The sequence below is a fragment of the Panicum virgatum genome, chromosome 1N (genome assembly GCF_016808335.1).
Source record: "Panicum virgatum strain AP13 chromosome 1N, P.virgatum_v5, whole genome shotgun sequence".
Taxonomy (NCBI): Eukaryota; Viridiplantae; Streptophyta; class Magnoliopsida; order Poales; family Poaceae; genus Panicum; species Panicum virgatum.
Genome location: NC_053145.1, coordinates 47818918 through 47840859, shown reverse-complemented (window position 1 = coordinate 47840859; position 21942 = coordinate 47818918). Strand labels below are relative to the sequence as shown.

Below are 21942 nucleotides of genomic sequence, written 5' to 3'. Positions count from 1 at the left end.
TTAGAAACAACGTCACAGCCAACCACCACAACGGGCCAAGTTTGCTTGGTGAAATCGCCGGCGCACATATCATTCCTACTGACAGTTTTGGAAAACCCTGGTCAGTCACGACTATCCAAACTGAAAGGGGGAAAAACAATCAAAACAACAGCTGCAGAGGAGAAAGTTTTGGGTAAATATAGTTTGAATTCATTCTTTGCATGCCAGATAGCAGCAAGTCAATTTTTGTTAGCAAGTAATTAAGACTGTGCACCGGTCGCACAGCCTAATGTTGTACGCCAAGTGTATAAGCAAATGTGAGAATAATACCAAAATATTTTGCAAGACTGGAACAACATGAAAAATCATCTTGTGTGAAAGGTAATTTTGCTGGGCCATGGAATTGGGCCTCGTGAGGCGGAGTCTGCTTCTAGGCCGGGCTGGGGTCATTCTCGTTGTGTCACGCGGTTTGGTTGGAATGGCCCGGCCCCGACTTGTCCTGCGGCCTGCCGAATTAGTGGCCATGTTTGGTTTCCCACGCTAAGAAGTGTTAGGAAACTTTGACCGCTAATTACAGTGTCAAATAAAGTCAGTTTACAAAACTAACTTCAGAACCCTTGCGCTAGGAACCCTAAAGAATCTAATGAGGCCTTTGACCGCGTGATTAGAGGATTATTACTATAGCATCACTGTAGCCAATCATCGATTAATTACCATTATTAGATTCGTCACAAAAAATTACGTCAATTCCTAAAAAGATTTTGCAAATAGATTTCATTTAGCCCGCCATGCAGGAGAGATTTTCTCCTAGAATAGTCTAGAATAGGCAAACCAAACAAGGCGAGTGGCAGCTCCAAAATTGAGTTGACATTGCCAGCATTTGACTCTGCAGCGAATGCAATGCGAGCTGCTTCATTGATGGATCAGTGGATATACGTGGCCAAATTTCTGGAGCTGACAAGCTAGCTAGATCGGCTCACCTCGTCAAGATAATATGTCTCTCGCTCTCTGTCAGTGTATTGGCTGCAGGAAATTAAAGGACACGTCGCTGCAGACGGTATGGTCGCATGGGCACTCAGAGAGACACAAGCCAAACCCAACTTGTGCCGTTGTGCGCTGCACTGGATAACACTGTTTGTATTATTTTGTGTGTGGCCCTTGGAAGTTGGAAATATTCAAATATGTCCTAAAAAATTTACTAGCAAGTAGCCCATGCTTTGATATGGTAGCAGCTGAGTCCTGTGTGTGGTTTGGCCCTAAAAAATGAACCCCGTAGAAGTCACTAGCTAGCCCATGCATTGATTGTTGTATAGACTTGTAGCAACTTCGTCGCGTTTGGTTCGTGTCCATGCACCGCCACTTGGTTTTGCTAAAACAGCTGGTAGCTATAGTAGTTTGTTAATCACATGGTTTTGCTAAAAGTATGCAAGCCGTAGTGGTGGCAAGGACCAAGGAGCGCCCAGCAAAAACTGAGATGAACATACTCCTCTAAGAAACTAGGATGCGTCTAATAATAATCTATGTAGTAGCAAGTTTGGAACCAAATTAACAAACCCTTACACTTAACAATAGCGTCTAACTTGCGAAAGTGCATGTAGCCTAGTGGTTACAAGAATCTCGATAGCACCGTCAGATCCTAAGTTCGACTCGGATTTAATGGTGCTGTGCTTTTAGTGGTAGGCGCGTTCCTGTCAACAGCGAAGTGTCTGTGGTGTCTTCATCGATCTTAAGGATTTACTAGCTCAGTCTTCGAAGATGCTCATAGGGCTAGAGTTTGCTTACGCGCATTCATAGAAGTTAGTGAGTGTTTAATAAGTTGTTCTATGTAATCTAAAAAGATAATAGTGTCTAACTTGTGCCCAATAAAGTGGTGCCACAACTTAGAATTGCCTAAAGAGAACCATAGCTTTCTATAACTTTGGTGCAATTAAAACATGCATGGAATCTCCTCCTAAGGAAAGATTAGCATGATTAATAAACTTCTGCTGGAACCACATGTCCAAACATACACAAAAATTGTGCTAACAATATAATACGTTTTAGCATCCAACCGGACAACCTCTTAGAGAGACTAGTGGGCACTAATCTCTGACAGTCAAGCAAAGGTTCCCTAAGATTGCGGTTTACACTTCATCTATATATGAGGTAATATGACTTGGATAGATCTGGGCATGATCTTGATCAATTCGGTGTACTTTTGCATCCGCATTATTCTCGATCGACATCCCCGCCAACTACTATCTAGGCAACTTCGCGCTCCCTCAAGTCTTGTTACACTGCTAGAAAAACTGTCATTTGTACCGATTAGAAATCCCATATTAGTATCGGGTAGCTGACCGGTACCGCTTGGCCGGTACTAAATGACGTGCCATTTAGTACCGGCCAAGCTGTCTGGTACTAAAGGGTTTCTTAGTACTGTTCGGTGTTACCGACCGGTACTAAAAGCCTTTATGTCCAAACGCAGCACCTTTTTCTTTCACGCATCTTTTTCGTTTTCGTTTTCATTCTCATTTTTTTCTTTTTCCTTTCCCACCACACCGGTCATCACAATCAAAAAATCACATCACAATCACAAATATGACAATCACAATCACAAGAATACATTTCACTATCACAAGAATACATCTCACAATCACAAATTTTAGAAAAAATGCATCTCACAATCACAAATTTCAGAAGAATACATTTCAAAATCACACATTTTAGAAGAATACTGGAGGAGGCAGAGAAGGAGGCAGCCCCGCGCGCCGCCGGGAGGCCGGCCTGGCCCCACGCGCCGCCAGGAGGCCGGCGTGGCAATGCGCGCTGCCGCACGCCGCCTGGCCCCACGCGCCACCGCGCCATGCGCGCCGCCGGGATGCCGCCTGCGGCCTGCCTGACACTACTACAAAAACAATTTGTAGGGACTCCTCGATTTTTTTAGGGACGAACCAAAATTTCACCCGTTCCTACAAATGGCGGTCGGTTACTGTAGCAACAGACCCGCCCCTAAAAATACCATTTGTAGGGCGGGTCACCCCCTCACCCGCCCCTAAAAATAGACTATTTTTAGGGGCGGGTGACCCTTCCCTACAAATGACATTTTTAGGGGCGGGTGAGGGGGTTTCCCGCCCCTACAAATGGTATTTTTAGGGGCGGTGCAACGTCCCGGAAAATCCACCCAGTTAAATCACGCGCTAAATATAATTTTCGAAGTCTTTCATCGTTGAGCTCAAAAATCTTCTACCCTGAACCCTAATTCCCGGAATACTTTCTCTGTCCCGCCACCCGATTTCCAATCCCCGACCCATTTCTCTGTGGCCCTCGTTCCGCGCGCGCACGCGACCGCGGCGAGTGGCCGACCGGGGCCGCAATCGCCGCCGGAGCACGATCGCTCTCTCTCTCTCTCTCTCTTTCTCTTCCTCTCTTTTTCTTTTTCTTTTCTTTTCCCTTTTTCCATTTTCTTTTTTTCCTTTCTTTTCCTTTCTCCTCCTCACTTCCTTCTCTCCCACCTTCCCTCTCCTCCCGCACGCTCCCGAGCGCCGCTCGGCCATCGCACGCCCGGCCCCGGCTCCCCGACCTCGCCCTCCCGCGCGCAGCCGCAGCAGCTCGCCGCCGCTCACTCCCCGCGCGTGGTACGCGCCTGCGCCCCACGCGCCCACGCGTGCGCACGCGCGCACGCACGCCCACGCTCGCTGCGCCGCGCTCGCCGCAACGCCGGCTCGCCCCCGCGCGCGTCCGTGCCACGCCGCCCGCCCGCGCGCACACGCCTGCTCGTCCCGCTCCCAGCTGCCTCCACGCGCGTGCCCGACTTCGCCGCCGACCGCTCCTGTGCGCGCCCACGCGCACCACGCGCGGCACTGCTCGCCGCGCCACCCGCCGGCGAGCGCAGCAATCGCCACCAGCTACGCGCCATGCCGACCACCAGCTGCACGCCACTGCCCGACACGTCCCATCCCTTCTCGCCGCTAGCGCCGCTCCGAACGCCATTAATGGCTGCGAGCTGCCCCGCCGGCCACCCGACGCGCTCAGCCCTCCCCACCACCTTTCCTCGGCTATAAAGAGGCCCCTGAGCTCCACAACCACCACCACAAGCCACGCGCGCCCCTGTGCCCCTCCTCTCCGGCCTTACTGCGCCGCCACCCAGAGCCGTCGTGGCTGCCGTCGCCCGCCCTCGTCGCCCCATCTTCTCGCCACGCCCCAGCTCGAGCCAAGGTAGGGATAGGACCCTCTTGGCCCCCTCTCACTTTCCCCCTTCCCATTGGCCGCCACTGAGGTCCGCAGCGGCGCCACCACGGCCGCCGCCGCTCACCGCCGCCCACCCTCGTGGTCGGGCCGCCTCGGACCACCCCGGCCCAAGCCATGGCCGGGATCGGATCCTCTCTCCTCCCTCTCTCTTTTCCCTCACTCCAGAGCCGCCCTCGCGCCCCGAGCCGCCGGCCCAGGCCGCCGCCGGCGAGCCGCCCCTCCCTCCCCTGTTCTTCGGTCGGGAGGAAAGAGAGGAGGGAAAATATGCCCAAAAACCCCTCCCCACTATTCTATTTGTTTAAGAACCCATCCACCCTTTGGCCTTTTGCAAATTAAGCCCTATCCTTTATTATATTTAAAAATAAACCCTCCACTATATAAACTTATTTATAAATAAAACCCTACCCTTTTCCAGAATAACCCAAACATTCCCCAGAATTCTAATCAGGTCCTTTCACTATTTACAAACAGGTCCCTGACTCCTTGTTTAACCCCTAAACCTCTCTGTAACCTATCATTTCATGTGCCAAACAATCTCCGATCGACTTGAAACTTTACCACGCCATTCCTATTATAGTTTTGGCCATGCCATTAGGAAACCGTCCAGAAATATTACTCCTATCTTCATATCGTAATTGTTTCCGATTCGAGCTCAACGATAAAACTTTTATTTCTTTTTCTTGATTATGTGTTTGTTTGTACGCGTCGTAGATCACGGTGTGAACGAGGGAGAACCCATCGACGAGCAGTACTGCGAGCAAGCGAACGAGGACCAGTTCCGCGACCCTGAACTCGAAGGACAATGCCTCGGTCAGGACTTTCCGGAAGGTTTTGAAGACGGCAAGTTCAATCTCATCCTTTGATGCATATTTTGACCTAGTTTTTATAAACACAACCTATTGGCCTGTTTTATAAAATTGCATATGTTTTGCCTGCTGAAAACATGGTTGGATAGCCACCCCTTGATTTGTTATAACCATTCCTTGACCACCTTGATTAATGTCTGAATGTGATTTGTTTGGACGTTAATCGCTGCTAGAACGCTTAGGACCTTATACACAATACAACTTGTTATATAAAGAAAATGTGTGCGTGTGTGGGAAGGGAGAAATGTGGAATTTCGAAAGATGAGTTTAGACGGGATGGATGGCATTTCTGTGTGATTTGCCGATTGGTGTGCTCGTGCCTGTGTGGCAGAGCAGGGAAGGGAGATATCCATCTTGTCACCACTAAGGACTGAGTTAGTGTGTCGTCTCACCTAACTCCACTATCGTGCAAACCACTCGACCGTTGTATGGGCAACGGCTTAGCATAAACCCCACTAGTTAGTCTGATAGCCATCAGGAGAGCTGAGAGCAACAGGGTGATCAAGGAGAAGGGATTAGCTCTGTGTGACTTATGCCCTGGTTAAAACCTCTGTGATAGGTCAATGACCCCTTGGTGGATCCCGTGATGGCTAGTCAGGTCTAGCTAAGGTGGGTAATGGCTTTGTTGGGATCTGCACCGACATTAAGGTGATCGAGTTGCGGTACCCCGCTTGTGGATAAAGTTGCACACCTCTGCAGAGTTAAAATCTATTCGAATAGCCGTGCCCATGGTACTAGACGAGTTACGGTGTGGTCACACAACTAGTGTTTCTTTTGGGATAGGTTAGCGTGAGTTGTTCTTGGAAAAGTGTCCGGCAGTCGTGCCGTGTGCTACGGCAGATGAGGAGTCCGGTAGCCGCTTAAAACTTGGATCAAGTGTGGGTCAACATTACGTTTTACTCAGTACAAGAAAAACTTGCTTTGAAAATCCTTTATTTCAAATGAACCCCTGCATAAAAATTAGCTTTCCGCAAAATGAACCCTTGCCTTATCCTTGGTTTATCCTGTGTATTATATTCTGCTTATATTCCCTCCGTGGGTGTGGTTGAACTTGCTGAGTATGTTTGTGCTCACCCCATTCTTAATTTTTACAGGGGAAGACCCAGGCTTCGTTCATGAAGACGTCGAGTAGAGGTTCCGTCCTGCACCCAACCTTGCCTGTGGATAGGGTCACCCGCAGGAAGTTCCGTATGGCGCAAGACTTTGATGACCCCCTTTTCATAGTTAATATTGTAGTGTGGGTGTTGGTTGTTATCCTCGCGATAATGACGCTTCACTGCCCACTTCCGCATAGAGTTGTACGATGATGTACCATCTGATGTAATAAAAGTGTTATCAGCCTTCTGGGACTGATATTGTATCACTTTTAAGTCTTCTCTTATGAGGGGATGCTTCAGGTGGTATCAGAGCCGTAGGTTGGCCGTTGGACGTGACCCTAGGAGCGAAACCCATCTTCAGGCCCTTTTCACATTAGGATTTTTCCTTACGCAATCCTTTTTCCACACAAACACTCACCATTGGTTCTTGCCCTGTTCCAGATGGCTGACAATGGATGGAGTTGCGGAATCTGCCACGCAGAGTCCGGCCTTCCTAAGTTATTGATACTCAGCATGGAACGCGTCGGAGTGGTGGACCCACCAGAGTACGTCTACCGGGAGTACGACTCCAGGGGCACTCTTCAGTGCGACATGATGATCTTCGTGGGAATGAGCACCCGCTACCCTGACGTGGACCCTTGGTTCATCTCCACCACTGGCTTTCGCTTCCCTGACACCTACCGAAAAGCCGCCCGTAAAGCCCTGCGACGTCTGCGTGTGATCTACAAGCATCATCTTCAGCGGACTCCTATGGGATTTTTCCCGCCTACTGAAGGAAGAGGACGCACATGGATTGCCTGGATGAGAGGACTTGGGAGAGAAGAAGAGGACTTAGAAGATACGGTCTCCCACCTATCCATCTACCTCACCGGCCTGGATGAACTTTACCGCGAACAAGCAGCACAATTGAAGCAACAAATCCACAGGGCAGAAAAGGCAACCAAAGAACTGGAGGAACAACGGACAAGAGCTGCACGCGCCGAGTATTCCCTAGCCGCTCTCCAAGCCCAAATGCAAGAATACGAGGCTCGCAGAGGAATAGGTGGGTGGATAGAGGAAGAAGAAGAACCCAAAGAAACCCATTGGGATAAAGGTACTCAGACCGAAGATGATGTGATGGATCAGTGTCTTCCACCAGAGAAGTGCCCTATCCGGATCGAGGAAGAGTCCCCATGATAGGAGTAGCACTCCAAGCTAGAACCCTTTCCTAATAATCATGTACCCATAGACCTTGTACCATCTCCATGTTGTAATAATAAGTACCATCTGTCCCCTTCGTACCCAAATACTTGTGCAAAAATTGTTTACCCTATCTTTGTTTTCAGATGGCTGAGGAAGGATGGACCCAGGGCAATTGCCAAGCTGCACCTGGCTTCCCCAGCCTCTTGATCAATGCCCTGGAAAGCCTTGGTGTTACGGAACGCCCAAGGTACTACAGAAGAGAATACGAGCACCATGGTACCCTTCGGTGTAGGGTGATCCTGGTCATCGCCAGAAGTGACCGCTACCCCGACATTCAGCCGTGGCGAGTGACCGCTACAGGGTTTAGGCACCAAGACACCTATCACTTGGCCGTCAGAAAGGCGCTCCGTTACCTGTGCCGGATTTTTGAAAGACACCTCGCTCCCACACCAATGAGGTTCTTTTCGCCAGCCATCAGGACCCCCGTTTGGGAAGCACGCATGAGGAGTCTGGAACGGCGCCGCCATGAAGAAGACATCCTGTACCAAGTGGCTACTTACCTAGCCTCCTTGGATCAGCTCTTTGACGAGCAAGCCAACATTCTGAGGGAGCAGACCCATCGAGCCGAGCAAGCAGAGCTCGCGGTGAGACTGCAACAGATACGAGCAGCCCAAGCCGAGGCAAGAGCCGCAGCCGCGGTCAGCAGTGAAGCAGTTGCTCAGGAGAGCCTCAGGCAAGCCCGAGACCGGCGTATGCAAGAATGGACTAGAAGTGGAACACCAGTTCCAGCAATTGGGGAAGACCATATTCTACTCAGGACGCCCGTCATAGGATGGGGACCACTCGTGATAACCCCACAAGCCCCACCCGAGAACCCTGAAAGGTCTACTGCCGCCAATGAAGGAGAAGCTACTACGCAACCCTTGGCAAATGGAAACCTAGAGGACGGCGAGCAAGGACCACTCGCACACTCCGCCCCTGAAGAAGGCTCGCCCCGCGAGTAGAATGTCCGATGCCATCCTAGTGTTGTACTCTCCCGGCCCCTTTGGCTTAAGTTGTACCCTTAAGTGTGACCCTGTACCCGAACGTGTAGTACTTGTTTTAGTCTTGTCCTCGTGTTGTACCCTCCCTTGCAGTAATAAAGTCGTTTGTGCTTACTGTTTGATTGTTTGTGTGCTTGTTGTTAGTTGTGTTCTTCCGGCAGAAGGAAGATTCTGCCATTTCAAAGATACGAATTAAACAACTTAAACATCACTTAATCCTAATCCCAATCTCACACAGACTCTACCCAATCTACAGATGGCTTCCCGAAGCGGTACGAGGGCCTCCCGCAACCGGACCCCTGCAGCTGCTGATGCAGGAGTACAACCTAATGGGCAGAACCCTCCTCAGGAAGAACAGGAACTGAGCCAGAACCGAGGAGAAAATCAAGAAGGGCCACTGCCACCACCACCACCCCTCAGGGACCTGGCCCAGATAATACACAACCAAACCCTCATACTGGAAGCACTGGCCAATGCCCTCGTCAACAAGCGGCCACGAGAGCAAACCATGAACGACAAGCTGACAGCTTTTCTGAGGACCAAGCCGCCCACCTTCGCCGGATCCAGCAACCCCTTGGATGCGGACGACTGGCTGCGTGTGATCCAGAGAAAGCTCGAACCATTCGAATGCCAGGATCGAGACAAAGTCCTTTTGGCAGCCCACCAACTCACCGGGACTGCCTTAACCTGGTGGGAGAATTACTGTGCAGCTGCCAAAGACGCCTCCACGATCACTTGGAAGGAGTTTGTGAAGGAATTCCGCCGCTATCATATCCCCTCAGCCACCATGAAGCACAAGGCGGATGAGTTCCGAGCACTGCAGCAAGGAAGCATGTCAGTGGAAGAATACACCCACCAGTTCATGGAGCTGACCCGATATGCACCAGAGGAAGTGAACGATGACGAAAAGAAGCAGGACATGTTCAAGAAGGGATTGAACCCAGAACTCCGGACCCTGCTTACCCCTTAGATCTACCCGGACTTCAACACTCTGATGAACAAGGTCATTCTTATAGAAAGGGCCAAAACTGAAGAAAGGAAGGATAACAAGCGTAAGTTTCTGGAAAGCAAGGCCCACCAGCAGGATCGCTTTCAGAAACCAAGAAGCTTTAGCTAAACTGCACCAAGATCTCAGGCCCCAATGCAGTATAGGACCCAGCCTCAGGTAACAGGCCCACAGGCCCCTAACACACAGTTCAGGAGCCAGAACACCATGAAGGCCCCGCAGAGCAATGCCAGTCAAGTCACCACCAACAACAGCAATGCTAAGGCCTGTTTCAACTGCCGCGAGACAGGGCATTTCATTGATAACTGCCCATATGCCAAGAACAAGCCTGCTACATCAGCCTTCTCCAACACAGTGAATGGACCAAGGCCAGTTCTGTCAGGTGCCAACCGAGTGCCCATCCGCAACAACAACAACACCAACAATAACAGTCAGCAGATGAGGCAGCCCCAGTAGTCATTTGGATGAGCCCGCGTCAACTACATCAACGCGCAGGAGGCTCAAGGAGCTCAGGGCGTAGTGCTCGGTGAGTACCTAGTCAGCTCAGCTCTTGCAACAATACTATTTGATTCTGGAGCATCACACTCGTTCATATCATCAAGTTTTGTGGAAAAGCACAATATACCTATAGTACTACTAAAAACACCCCTATTAACCCGGACGCCTGGAGGTGACATCAAGTGTCAACTAGGTTGTCTACGGGTAAGGATCAATTTAAGTGGGGTAGAATTTCTAGCAGACCTAGTAGTACTTAAGTCTAAGGGAATAGACGTGATCCTTGGAATGGACTGGTTAAGCCGACACAATGGTCTCATAGGTTGTAATGACAAATTGGTACACCTAACGAACCCAGAAGGAGTACGAGTAACCTGCCATACCCAGGAAAGTGGATCTAACCCAATGGTGTTTAGCATGGAAGCCAAGTCCTTGGAAGAAGTCCCGGTAGTAAACGAATACCCTGATGTTTTCCATGAAGAACTTCCTGGAATGCCACCAGATAGGGATATAGAGTTTTTCATCGACCTTGTCCCTGGAACCGCCCCTATAGCCAAGAGACCCTATAGGATGGCAGCTTCTGAATTGGCGGAATTAAAGAAGCAGCTGGAAGAACTACAACGAATTGGCTTCATCAGACCAAGCTCGTCGCCTTGGGGAGCCCCAATCCTATTTGTCAAAAAGAAGGATGGGAGTATGAGGCTGTGTGTAGATTACCGGGCGTTAAACGAAGTTACCATCAAGAATAAGTACCCCCTCCCCAGGATTGATGACCTTTTTTATCAGCTAAAAGGAGCCAAATACTTCTCCAAGATTGATCTGAGGTCAGGATATTTTCAGCTCAAGATTAGGGAAAACGACATCCCAAAGATAGCTTTTGTCACCCGTTACGGGCAGTTTGAGTTCACTGTGATGTCTTTTGGACTAACTAATGCACCTGCTTATTTCATGAACCTCATGAACAAGGTTTTTATGGACGAGTTAGATAAGTTTGTCGTAGTCTTTATCGACGACATACTTATTTACTCGAAGAGTGTCCAGGAGCACGAGCAACATCTGAGGGTAGTTTTGGAGAAGTTGAGAGCAAACAAACTCTATGCAAAATTCAGCAAGTGTGAATTTTGGTTAGAGAAAGTGGCTTTTCTTGGACATATTCTGACCGCAGAAGGAGTAGTAGTCGACCCTGAGAAAGTTGAAGCGGTTTCCAATTGGCAGCAACCAACTAATGTTAGTGAAATCAGAAGTTTTCTTGGATTAGCTGGGTATTATCGAAGATTTATTGAGGGATTCTCCAAGATAGCCTGGCCCATGACAGAACTACTTAAGAAGGAAAAGAAGTTCGTCTAGACAGAATCCTGCGAAAAGAGTTTTCAGGAGTTAAAGCAAAGGTTGACAACTGCTCCAGTACTGACCCTACCGGACATTCATCGGGATTTTGTCATTTATTGTGATGCGTCCCGACAAGGATTAGGGTGTGTACTGATGCAAGACGAGAAAGTTTTTGCATACGCTTCTAGCCAACTCAGGCCTCATGAGCAGAATTATCCAAACTATGATTTGGAATTTGTAGTCGTAGTGCATGCCCTTAAGATTTGGAGACATTATTTGATTGGAAATAAGTGTGAGATTTACACCGACCATAAGAATTTGAAGTATATCTTCACCCAGCTGGATTTGAACTTAAGGCAAAGAAGATGGTTGGAATTGGTTAAGGATTATAATTTGGAAATCCATTACCACCCCGGCAAAGCGAACGTAGTGGCCGATGCCTTAAGCCGGAAATCCTACGGACCCAAGGATGATCATTTGCGAGAAGAAATGGCACGATTGAATGTGCACATTGTCCCTCGAGGCTCCAGCCACGTGCTGAACGTCCAATCCATACTAGAAGACAGAATCAGAAAGACTCAAGGTTCGGATAAGGATTTAATGAAGATCCGCAAACATACTGGAGAAAATAAAGCACCGGATTTTCGAGTAGATGATAAGGGAACCTTGTGGTATAAGGATAGAATTTGTATACCCAAAGAAGGGGGCTTCCGGCAAGTGATCATGGACGAGGCTCATAACTCAGCATATTCCATTCACCCAGGATCCACCAAAATGTATCTGGATTTAAGACAAAAATACGTGTCAGAGGATCAAGGCCGAACATCAGAAGCCAGTAGAATTGTTGCAACCCCTACCCATCCCGGTTTAGAAATGGGATGAGATAGGAATAGACTTTGTAGTGGGTTTGCTCAGAACACAGAAATGACATGACTCCATATGGGTAATAGTGGACCGGCTCACTAAAACGGCTCATTTCATCCCCGTACGGACCAACTACGGTGGAGAAAAGCTAGCCAAGCTTTATGTGGAAAATATAGTAAAGTTACATGGTGTGCCTAGCAGAATTGTTTCAGATAGAGAGACCCAATTCACCTCTAGGTTTTGGAAAAGTTTGCATAAAGTCATGGGAACCAAATTGGATTTTAGCTTCGCCTATCACCCACAAACGGATGGCCAAACGGAAAGAGTAAATCAGGTAATGGAGGATATGTTGCGAGCATGTGTCCTCACCTATGGCAAGGATTGGGAACAAAGTTTACCCTATGCAGAATTCTCATATAACAACAGTTACCAGGCAAGTCTAGGAATGTCGCCATTCGAAGCTCTCTATGGAAGAAAATGCAGAACTCCCCTGATGTGGTCAGAAGTTGGAGAACATGCCCTAGTTGGACCCGCACTCATAAAGGAAGCAGAAGAAAGAGTGGACAAGATTAGAGAAAAGCTGAATGTCGCCCAATCTCGACAGAAAAGCTACGCAGACAAGAAGAGACAAGAAATAAGCTTCCACCCGGGAGAGTTCGTCTACCTTAAAGTTTCACCTATTCGGGGAACTCGAAGATTTCAAGTACATGGAAAGTTGGCCCCTCGGTACATAGGACCATACCGAGTTCTGGAGAAAGTCAGAGCTATAGCATACCGATTGGAGTTACCAGAAGGAATGTCGGATATACACCCGGTGTTCCATGTGTCCCAGCTAAGGAGATGTTTAAGAGTACCGGAGAAAGAGCATGTGCCAGAAGAAGAGATAGATCTACAAACAGACCTTCGATACCAGGAAATGTCTGTCAAGATTTTGGACACCGTCACCAGGAGGACGAGAAACTCCGAAGTACGGATTTGCAGAGTCTAGTGGAGCAGACACGGAGTGGAAGAAGCTACATGGGAACGTGAAGATGCTCTGAAGAAAGAATTTCCCCATCTGTTTAGGTGCTAGCCGAATCTCGAGGATGAGATTCATTTTAAGTGGGGTAGGTTTGTAACGTCCCGGAAAATTCACCCAGTTAAATCACGCGATAAATATAATTTTCGAAGTCTTTCATCGTTGAGCTCAAAAATCTTCTACCCTGAACCCTAATTCCCGGAATACTTTCTCTGTCCCGCCATCTGATTTCCAATCCCTGACCCATTTCTCTGTGGCCCTCGTTCTGCGTGCGCACGCGACCGCTGTGTGTCTCCGACCGGGGCCGCAATCGCCGCCGGAGCACGATCGCGCTCTCTCTCTTTCTCTTCCTCTCTTTTTCTTTTTCTTTTCTTTTCCCTTTTTCCATTTTCGCTTTTTTTCCTTTCTTTTTCTTTCTCCTCCTCCCTTCCTTCTCCCTCCCTCCCCCTCTCCTCCCGCACGCTCCTGAGCGCCGCTCGGCCCGCACACGCCCGGCCCCGGTTCCCCGACCTCGCCCTCCCGCGCGCAGCCGCAACAGCTCGCCGCCGCTCACTCCCCGCGCGCAGTACGCGCCTGCGCCCCATGCGCGCCCACACACGCTCGCCGCACCGTGGCGCACCGAGCCGCGCACACCACAACGCCGGCTCGCCCGCGCGCGCGTCCGTGCCACGCTGCCCGCCCGCGCGCGCGCTCCTGCTCGTCCCGCTCCCAGCTACCTCCACGCGCTCCACGTGCGTGCCCGCCTTTGCCGCCGGCCTCTCCTGTGCGTGCCCACGCGCACCACGCGTGGCACTGCTCGCCGCGCCGAATGCCGGCGAACGCAGCAACCGCCACCCGCTACGCGCCACGCCGACCACCCCTGCTCGACCCATCCGATCATCCTGTGGCCGCCTCGCCAGTCGCGCCGCCTCTCCGCTGCATGCCACTGCCCGACATGTCATGTCCCGCCTTGCCGCTAGCGCCGCTTCGAACGCCATTAATGGCTGCGAGCTGCTCCGCCGGCCAGGCGGCCACCCGACGCGCTCAGCCCTCCCCACCGCCTTTCCTCGGCTATAAAGAGGCCCCCGAGCTCCACAACCACCACCACGAGCCACGCCGCCCCCGTGCCCCTCCTCTCCGGCCTTGCTGCGCCGCCACCCAGAGCCGCCGTGTCCGCCGTCGCCCGCCCTTGTCGCCCCATATTCTCGCCACGCCCCAGCTCGAGGCAAGGTAGGGATAGGACCCTCTTGGCCCCCTCTCACTTTCCCCCTTCCCCTTGGCCGCCACCGAGCTCCGCAGCGGCGCCACCACGGCCGCCGCCGCTCACCGCCGCCCACCCTCGTGACCGGGCCGCCTCGGACCACCCCGGCCCAAGCCACGGCCGGGATCGGATCCTCTCTCCTCCCTCTCTCTTTTCCCTCACTCCAGAGCCGCCCTCGCGCCCCGACCCGCCGGCCCAGGCCGCCGCCGGCGAGCCGCCCCTCCCTCCACTGTTCTTCGGTCGGGAGGAAAGAGAGGAGGGCAAATATGCCCAAAAACCCCTCCCCTGTATTCTATTTGTTTAAGAACCCATCCACCCTTTGGCCTTTTGCAAATTAAGCCCTATCCTTTATTATATTTACATATAAACCCTCCACTATATAAACTTATTTATAAATAAAACCCTACCCTTTTCCAGAATAACCCAAACATTCCCCAGAATTCTAATCAGGTCCTTTCACTATTTACAAACAGGTCCCTGACTCCTTGTTTAACCCCTAAACCTCTTTGTAACCTATCATTTCATGCGCCAAACAATCTCCGATCGACTTGAAACTTTACCACGCCATTCCTATTATAGTTTTGGCCATGCCATTAGGAAACCGTCCAGAAATATTACTCCTATCTTCATATCGCAATTGTTTCCGATTCGAGCTCAACGATAAAACTTTTATTTCTTTTTCTTGATTATGTGTTTGTTTGTACGCGTCGTAGATCACGGTGTGAACGAGGGAGAACCCATCGACAAGCAGTACTGTGAGCAAGCAAACGAGGACCAGTTCCGCGACCCCGAACCCGAAGGACAGTGCCTCGGTCAGGACTTCCCGGAAGGCTTTGAAGACGGCAAGTTCAATCCCATCCTTTGATGCATATTTTGATCTAGTTTTTATAAACACAACCTATTGGCCTATTTTATAAAATTGCATATGTTTTGCCTACTGAAAACATGGTTGGATAGTCACCCCTTGATTTGTTATAACCATTCCTTGACCACCTTGATTAATGTCTAAATGTGATTTGTTTGGACGTTAATCGCTGCAAGAACGCTTAGGACCTTATACACAATACAACTTGTTTTATAAAGAAAATGTGTGCGTGTGTGGGAAGGGAGAAATGTGGAATTTCGAAAGATGAGTTTAGTCTGTGTGACTTATGCCCCGGTTAAAACCTCTGTGATAGGTCAATGACCCCTTGGTGGATCCCGTGATGGCTAGTCAGGTCTAGCTAAGGTGGGTAATGGTTTTGTTGGGATCTGCACCGACACTAAGGTGATCGAGTTGCGGTACCCCGCTTGTGGGTAAAGTTGCACACCTCTGCAGAGTTAAAATCTATTCGAATAGTCGTGCCCACGGTACTAGGCGAGTTACGGTGTGGTCACACAACTAGTGTTTTTTTTGGGATAGGTTAGCGTGAGTTGTTCTTGGAAAAGTGTCCGGCAGTCGTGACGTGTGCTACGGCGAATGAGGAGTCTGGTAGCCGCTTAAAACTTGGATCATGTGTGGGTCAACATTACGTTTTACTCAGTACAAGAAAAATTTGCTTTGAAAATCCTTTCTTTCAAATGAACCCCTGCATAAAAATTAGCTTTCCGCAAAATGAACCCTTGCCTTATCCTTGGTTTATCCTGTGCATTATATTCTGCTTATATTCCCTCAGTGGGTGTGGTTGGACTTGCTGAGTACGTTTGTGCTCACCCCATTCTTAATTTTTACAGGGGAAGACCCAGACTTCGTTCATGAAGACGTCAAGTAGAGGTTCCGTCCTGCACCCAACCTTGCCTGTGGATAGGGTCACCCGCAGGAAGTTCTGTATGGCGCAAGACTTTGATGACCCCCTTTTCATAGTTAATATCGTAGTGTGGGTATTGGTTGTTATCCTCGCGATAGTGGCGCTTCACTGCCCATTTCCGCGTAGAGTTGTACGGTGACGTACCATCTGATGTAATAAAAGTGTTATCAGTCTCCTGGGACCGATATTGTATCATTTTTAAGTCTTCTCTTATGAGGGGACGCTTCAGGCGGATCATCCCTCCACCCGCCCCTAGAAATGAAGGCAGGGACACAGCATATGGTGCGATCATATGTTATCAAACGATTGGCTGGACTAAGTGAGACGGGGATTGATGGGCCCACCCCCTCCCCTTCCCTGCGGGAGCGCTGGCCCTCTCTCCCTCTTATCTCTTCTCTCCCACCACACAACAAGTCAGCAACCAAACAGCAACCCCTTTCTCCCCCATCTCCTCCCTTCCCCTTCCCTGCAGGCCATGGCCGCCGGCCAAGCTTGGTCTTCGCGCGACGCCTCTGCGGGACTGGGCGGCGGCTGGCGCGGCGGGAACGGCGTGCCGCCTGGGAGCGAGCGGCGCAGTGGCCGCCTGGGAGCGAGTGGCCGGCGGAAGCCCGCGGGAGCGAGCGGCCGGCGGAAGAGGCATGTGGCCCGCAGGAGCGAGCGGCGCGGTGGCCGGTTGTTTTTTTTTATAATTTTTTAATCCATCTCTAGGGGCGGGTGGTCCTGTGGTCCGCCCCTTCAAATCCATCTCTAGGGGCGGGTCGTCCTGTGGTCCGCCCTTGAAAATGCATTTTTAGGGGCGGGTAATGTATCCGCCCCTGCAAACTGCTATTTTTAGCAGCGAAAAGCAGGGGCGGGTGCGACGTCCGCCCCTAAAAATGCTATTTCAACCGCCCCTACAAATCTTTTTTGCAGTAGAGTGAGGAGAGAGAGAGAGGATGAGAGGACTTAGCAGGAGAATGGAGATAGAGATAAGATGTGGCGTGAGTGGTGGTGGATTTAAGGACGGTGCTGGTGGCAGAGAGATTTAGTTCCGGCTCCGGTCTCCGACCGGTACTAAATGGAGATAATGTCATTTTTAGTACGGGTCGAAGGTACCAACCGGTACTAAATAGTTTTCAGGGGACCTCTATGCCGCCATTTAGTATCGGCTAAGACTGCAAACCGATAGTAAATGAGTTTCTATGGCACTGTGCCTTCTGACCGGTACTAACGCCGCACGTACCAGCCAAAAATATGACCGGTACTAACGTGTTGGACGAATGCTCGTTTTTTTAGCAGTGTTAGCTTATCATCGGGGAGAGATCGACATGCATGCTCTCCTTTCAAACAGTAACGTGTCTGATCGAGCATTTCATTGATTTCAACAATTCTCTAAGATTAGGAGGGGAGCACATAACTGATCGAGATTAGAAAAAAAACCCCAAAAGTCACTTGACTATAGCAACAACGACTCTCTTATTTTTATTCGAAGGCGGCATGCACTACTATACATGCATGAGAGTTACATTCTACTGCATATCGACTCCAACCACCACACACGGACATACATTCACACGCACAATTGCATACATATATATATGCATGCCTTTATTGTTCAACCCATACTTTTACCGATCGACTAGTACATGGCAACGAGGCCGTGCAGCTTCTTCATTATTCAGTCGTGGACCTCGACGAACTCCGGGCGGTACATGGGCTCCGGGATCTCGTCGGGGCGTGAGCAGCAGCGGCAGCCGCCGTAGTAGCCGCGGTTGCAGCACCCCCACTGGCAGTACCCGCCGCCGCGGCCAGGGTAGCCGCCGCCGTGGCCAGGGTAGCCTCCCCCGCGCCAGCCGCCGCCGTGGTAGTCCTGCACGCCGGCCTGCTTGTTCTCCTCCTCCTTTGGCTCTGCACAGAAAAGATTGTGAACCGATCAGCTTTGAATAATCTCGCTTGACGCTTCAAATGAAAGCTAGCTAGCTACTTGTTGGAGATTCATTAGAGTGCATGGACTCACGGGTGTGCTCGTTATTAGCTGAGGCGACAAGGAAGGCAGCAGCGAGCAGGAGCGCAAGCACTAGGAGCGCCTTGGACGACGCCATGGTTTTGCTTCTCTCGATCTGCAACTGCAGGCTGTAGTGGTGGATCAGCTCAGGTCCGAGTGTGTGATGAAAAGCTATGCATGCAGACCAAGCGTATTATAGGCAGGAGGAGAGGATAGGGCCACATTGCAGGCAATGTTTGGTCCCATGGATGCATGCTTCAATGAGGCAGGCGTTTGCAGTTGGCAGATGAACGGCATTAACGATGCCTCGGATCGTCCTTGTGTAGTTGTGTTGCTGCAGGGATCTGCCCGACTGCCCGTTGAAAACTCTCTCTCTCACTCTCAGGAAATTAAACATGGATGCATGCAGCATGCCAAGTTTGACCCATGGGATGGCCGGCGACTAGCTGTGCAATAGTATTTGTGTAGGCCATGTCTATTTTGCGATTTTTTTTGGATTTTGGTACTTTAACACTTTCATTGTTATTTGCCAATTTATATTCAATCATGAACTAATTAGAATCCGTCTTGTCATTTACAGTTAAATTGTGTAATTAGTTATTTTTTCAACTGCATTTAATGTTTCATGCATGTGTCCGAAGATTCGATGTGATGAATGCTGTAGAAAAATGTTTGAGAACTAAACATGGCCAATATATAGTATGATAACTTAATAAGAGCTCATGTGTAAATATATATGGCCGCAGTTTGGGCATATTCTTTTTTTAGTGTTAAGTAACTACTATATAGTCATCAATAGGACTACCATGTTTACTCTCGTATACTTATCCAAGCCACTCAAGCACTAAAAGTATTCATCCAAGCCACTAAGCCAGTTATTAGCACAAGATTGCGCTATTTTAGGTTTAGAGAGTGTGTTGCTAGGTCAGTGAAGACCTAGAGGAGGGATCAACGAGTAATCCAACTATATTCTTAGTGCTTCCTGACACCTTGGAATATTGACGACTTATATAGGTAAACTTGGATCCTTTACGACTCTTGCTTCAGGACCATTTGACTTGGTCTAGAGTGGCGTCAAGTGTTTTGTATGGAGATTTAAAGGTTCTTACCTACATGTCCCGGTCTCCATGCATCGTCCTACTAACCACTGATACCATGGGACATTTTTTTGTGTGTGTTGTGTTTATTGTGCTCATGCTTGCTATATTTACTTATTTATTTGTCTTGTTCCTAGAGGAGTAGAGGGTGTTTATTTTCCTATATTTGTCATGTGTAGGTGATGGGAAATGGAACTAGCTAGGAAATTGGAGCATGCACACTAGAAATTTATTGTAGAGCACATTTAGATACAAACCGATATAATAAGTTTTCCTAGCATTGTTTGTGGAGCCTTTATTAAGAGTCTTCAACCCCGGCCCTGCGTACTATATTTTGTAATCCTAATTTTATCATGAATTTGTATATTACCTTACCTTGTGCTTCTTTTCTAGTTTCTTCACTAGTGCTCCATGATTGACATAGGCTAAATCTATGCCTGCCATAATATGTTTTCATTTTTTTCACAATAAGAGCCATTACGAATATTTTTGGAGTTATTCTCAATGGTGGATAACATCATTTATGGGGACTCATCGCTGTTGGCTCGTATATATTATGAGCCCAGCTCCAATTTCACTGAAACACGGGCCAACCGGCGTGGATGGGAATTTTCATAGTACTAATAATTAAGAACATATCGAACATATATAGGCAATGCAAAACTATCCTAGATCGCAATGGAAGTAGCTTGCACAAATGGATTCTTATAAATATATAGTAGAGGAAGAACGGAACAATCATTCTGGAGAAGCCCTTGGTGCTATATGAGAAAACAGCAGTAAAGAAATAAAATAAGAAGGGCCATTTGTGTTCTTGCCCTTAGTTTATATTGCAATTGTGATTGTACCCTCATTTTCCTTAGCTTTGTGATTTTGCCTTACTGTTCACAAGTCAACGTGTAACACCCGGTTTATAAAAGGACATAAACCGAGCAATCATATACGTGCCAGGATCGAGTCACACGTATATACAACAGAATGAATAATATATCACAGCACATATCACGTAAAAAGATATAATAAAGCGATTACGAATGTTATTTATTACTTTAATGATAATGTCGGTACCCTGCAACTGGGGTACCCACTCCTACTGTGCCAAGACTCGCGTAGTTATCCGTAACTACGCCCTAAGGAGCTGAGCAGCCAGACCCCTGGGGTTCGACTCCATCTCACCAGACCAACGGTCCCGGACCCGCTTCCCGCTCGGGGACGGGTCTGGTGTCACCACGTGTCCCAGAGGTGGAAATGCTCAGTACCTATGGCCGCGGACCCGGACCCCCGCACATGGGTCCGGGACCTCCACGTGCCATCCGGACTCCCGCAGATGGGTCTGGGACCTCCACGTGTCTATCCGGACCCCCGTGAGCTCTCGGCTCAGCTAGCTGCTCGGGAGGGGTCCGGAGCCGCCACGTGTCACGCAGACACGGGCGCAGACACAAGCCTTCCGCTGGAAGCTCCCTCACCCACCCGCATTAAGTGCGAGTGGTTGAGGCGTGCTCTGCTGCCGCTGGGCACGAGGCAGCTTTTGTCAGTCCACACTGTGGATCGCCAGTTGCCGAGGCGGCTTGACAGTTACCAAGACAAGCATTAAGGACTCAGCGCCGCGCGCATGGGTGACGAGTCATGATGACCAGCTACTGACTGAAGCAATAGTGCACGCTGCTACAGTAGACTGAGTCAGTAGTTCGGCGCTTCATCATGACCTCGACGCGCGGCTGCAGAGGCTAGACTCTACTCTGACAAGACAGCTCAAGACCATCCCTGGTCAGAAGCTACGCACGGAAGCCGACGACAAGATCTCCGGATCTGAGGCATTGAAGGCCAAAGTGTAGTTTATAATACATCGCCGGGTCCACATGTCGGGGCCCCGCTCAGTGTACGTGCTCCCCTTGGACATATAAAAGGGAGAGCACACCCGCTAGAACACAGAGGCTCAGACTCTCTCAAGACTCAGCTAGAGAGCGCAAGCAATACAACACACAGTGGACGTAGGGTATTACGCTTCGGTGGCCCGAACCACTCTAAATCTTGCTGTGTTCATCGTGTTCTTGAGTGAGATCCATTTGGGACTAGCTAACCCGCGAGTACACACCCTCTGGGCTAGGGCGGGTGCCTTCCGCCACCCAGCTGTGGTCTGCAGCACCACGACAGATAAAATGTCTGATACGGCGGAAGCATAGAATACATATACGAAGTCTCTCGGAAGCTGGGCGCCACAGGGACGTCGACTGGGAGACGAACGCCTAGAAGTCCTCGTACTCCTGGTAGCGCTGAGTGAATTCCCTCGCGTCGGCAGGAACTGAGCAGCAGTAGAGTGTCCCCAAGAGGAAAAAGAGTAGAGTAGGCAATGGTGAGTACACAACTTGTACTCAACAAGTATAACACAACCTATGAGGCTCTAAGGTTGGCTGACTCGACTGCATTAGCTTTTAAGTCTTGGCAAAATTTTATTAAAGCTAATTACTACAAGTTGATGAATTATCATAAACCCAGTTACATAGTAATTAATCAAAATTAATCATGTTACTACTGAGAACCATACCAAACCAAGCCACCCGGGGAAACCCTCCTAACCAAAGGAAGATAACCCCACTAATCAAAAGGAGGATCTGGGCCGCTCATGACCGTGAGCACGGCTAGTATACCAGTTTTACACTCTGCAGAGGTTGCACATCTTTACCCACAAGTCGTGAGCTACGCTAGTTGTTCATCACACTTCCTTAGG

At 49.6% G+C, this 21942-nt stretch overlaps 1 protein-coding gene across 1 annotated transcript; it reads right to left on the bottom strand.

The window, feature by feature from the left end:
* Nucleotides 1–17569: 17569 nt before the first annotated feature.
* Nucleotides 17570–18293, bottom strand: LOC120656252 (glycine-rich cell wall structural protein-like). The gene is made up of 2 exons (XM_039934289.1): nt 18130–18293; nt 17570–18020 (listed from the first exon to the last, which is right to left on the bottom strand). The coding sequence occupies exons 1-2, from the start codon at nt 18212–18214 to the stop codon at nt 17791–17793; spliced, it is 315 nt and encodes a 104-aa protein (XP_039790223.1). The 5' UTR covers nt 18215–18293; the 3' UTR covers nt 17570–17790.
* Between the last annotated feature and the right edge of the window lie 3649 nt (nt 18294–21942).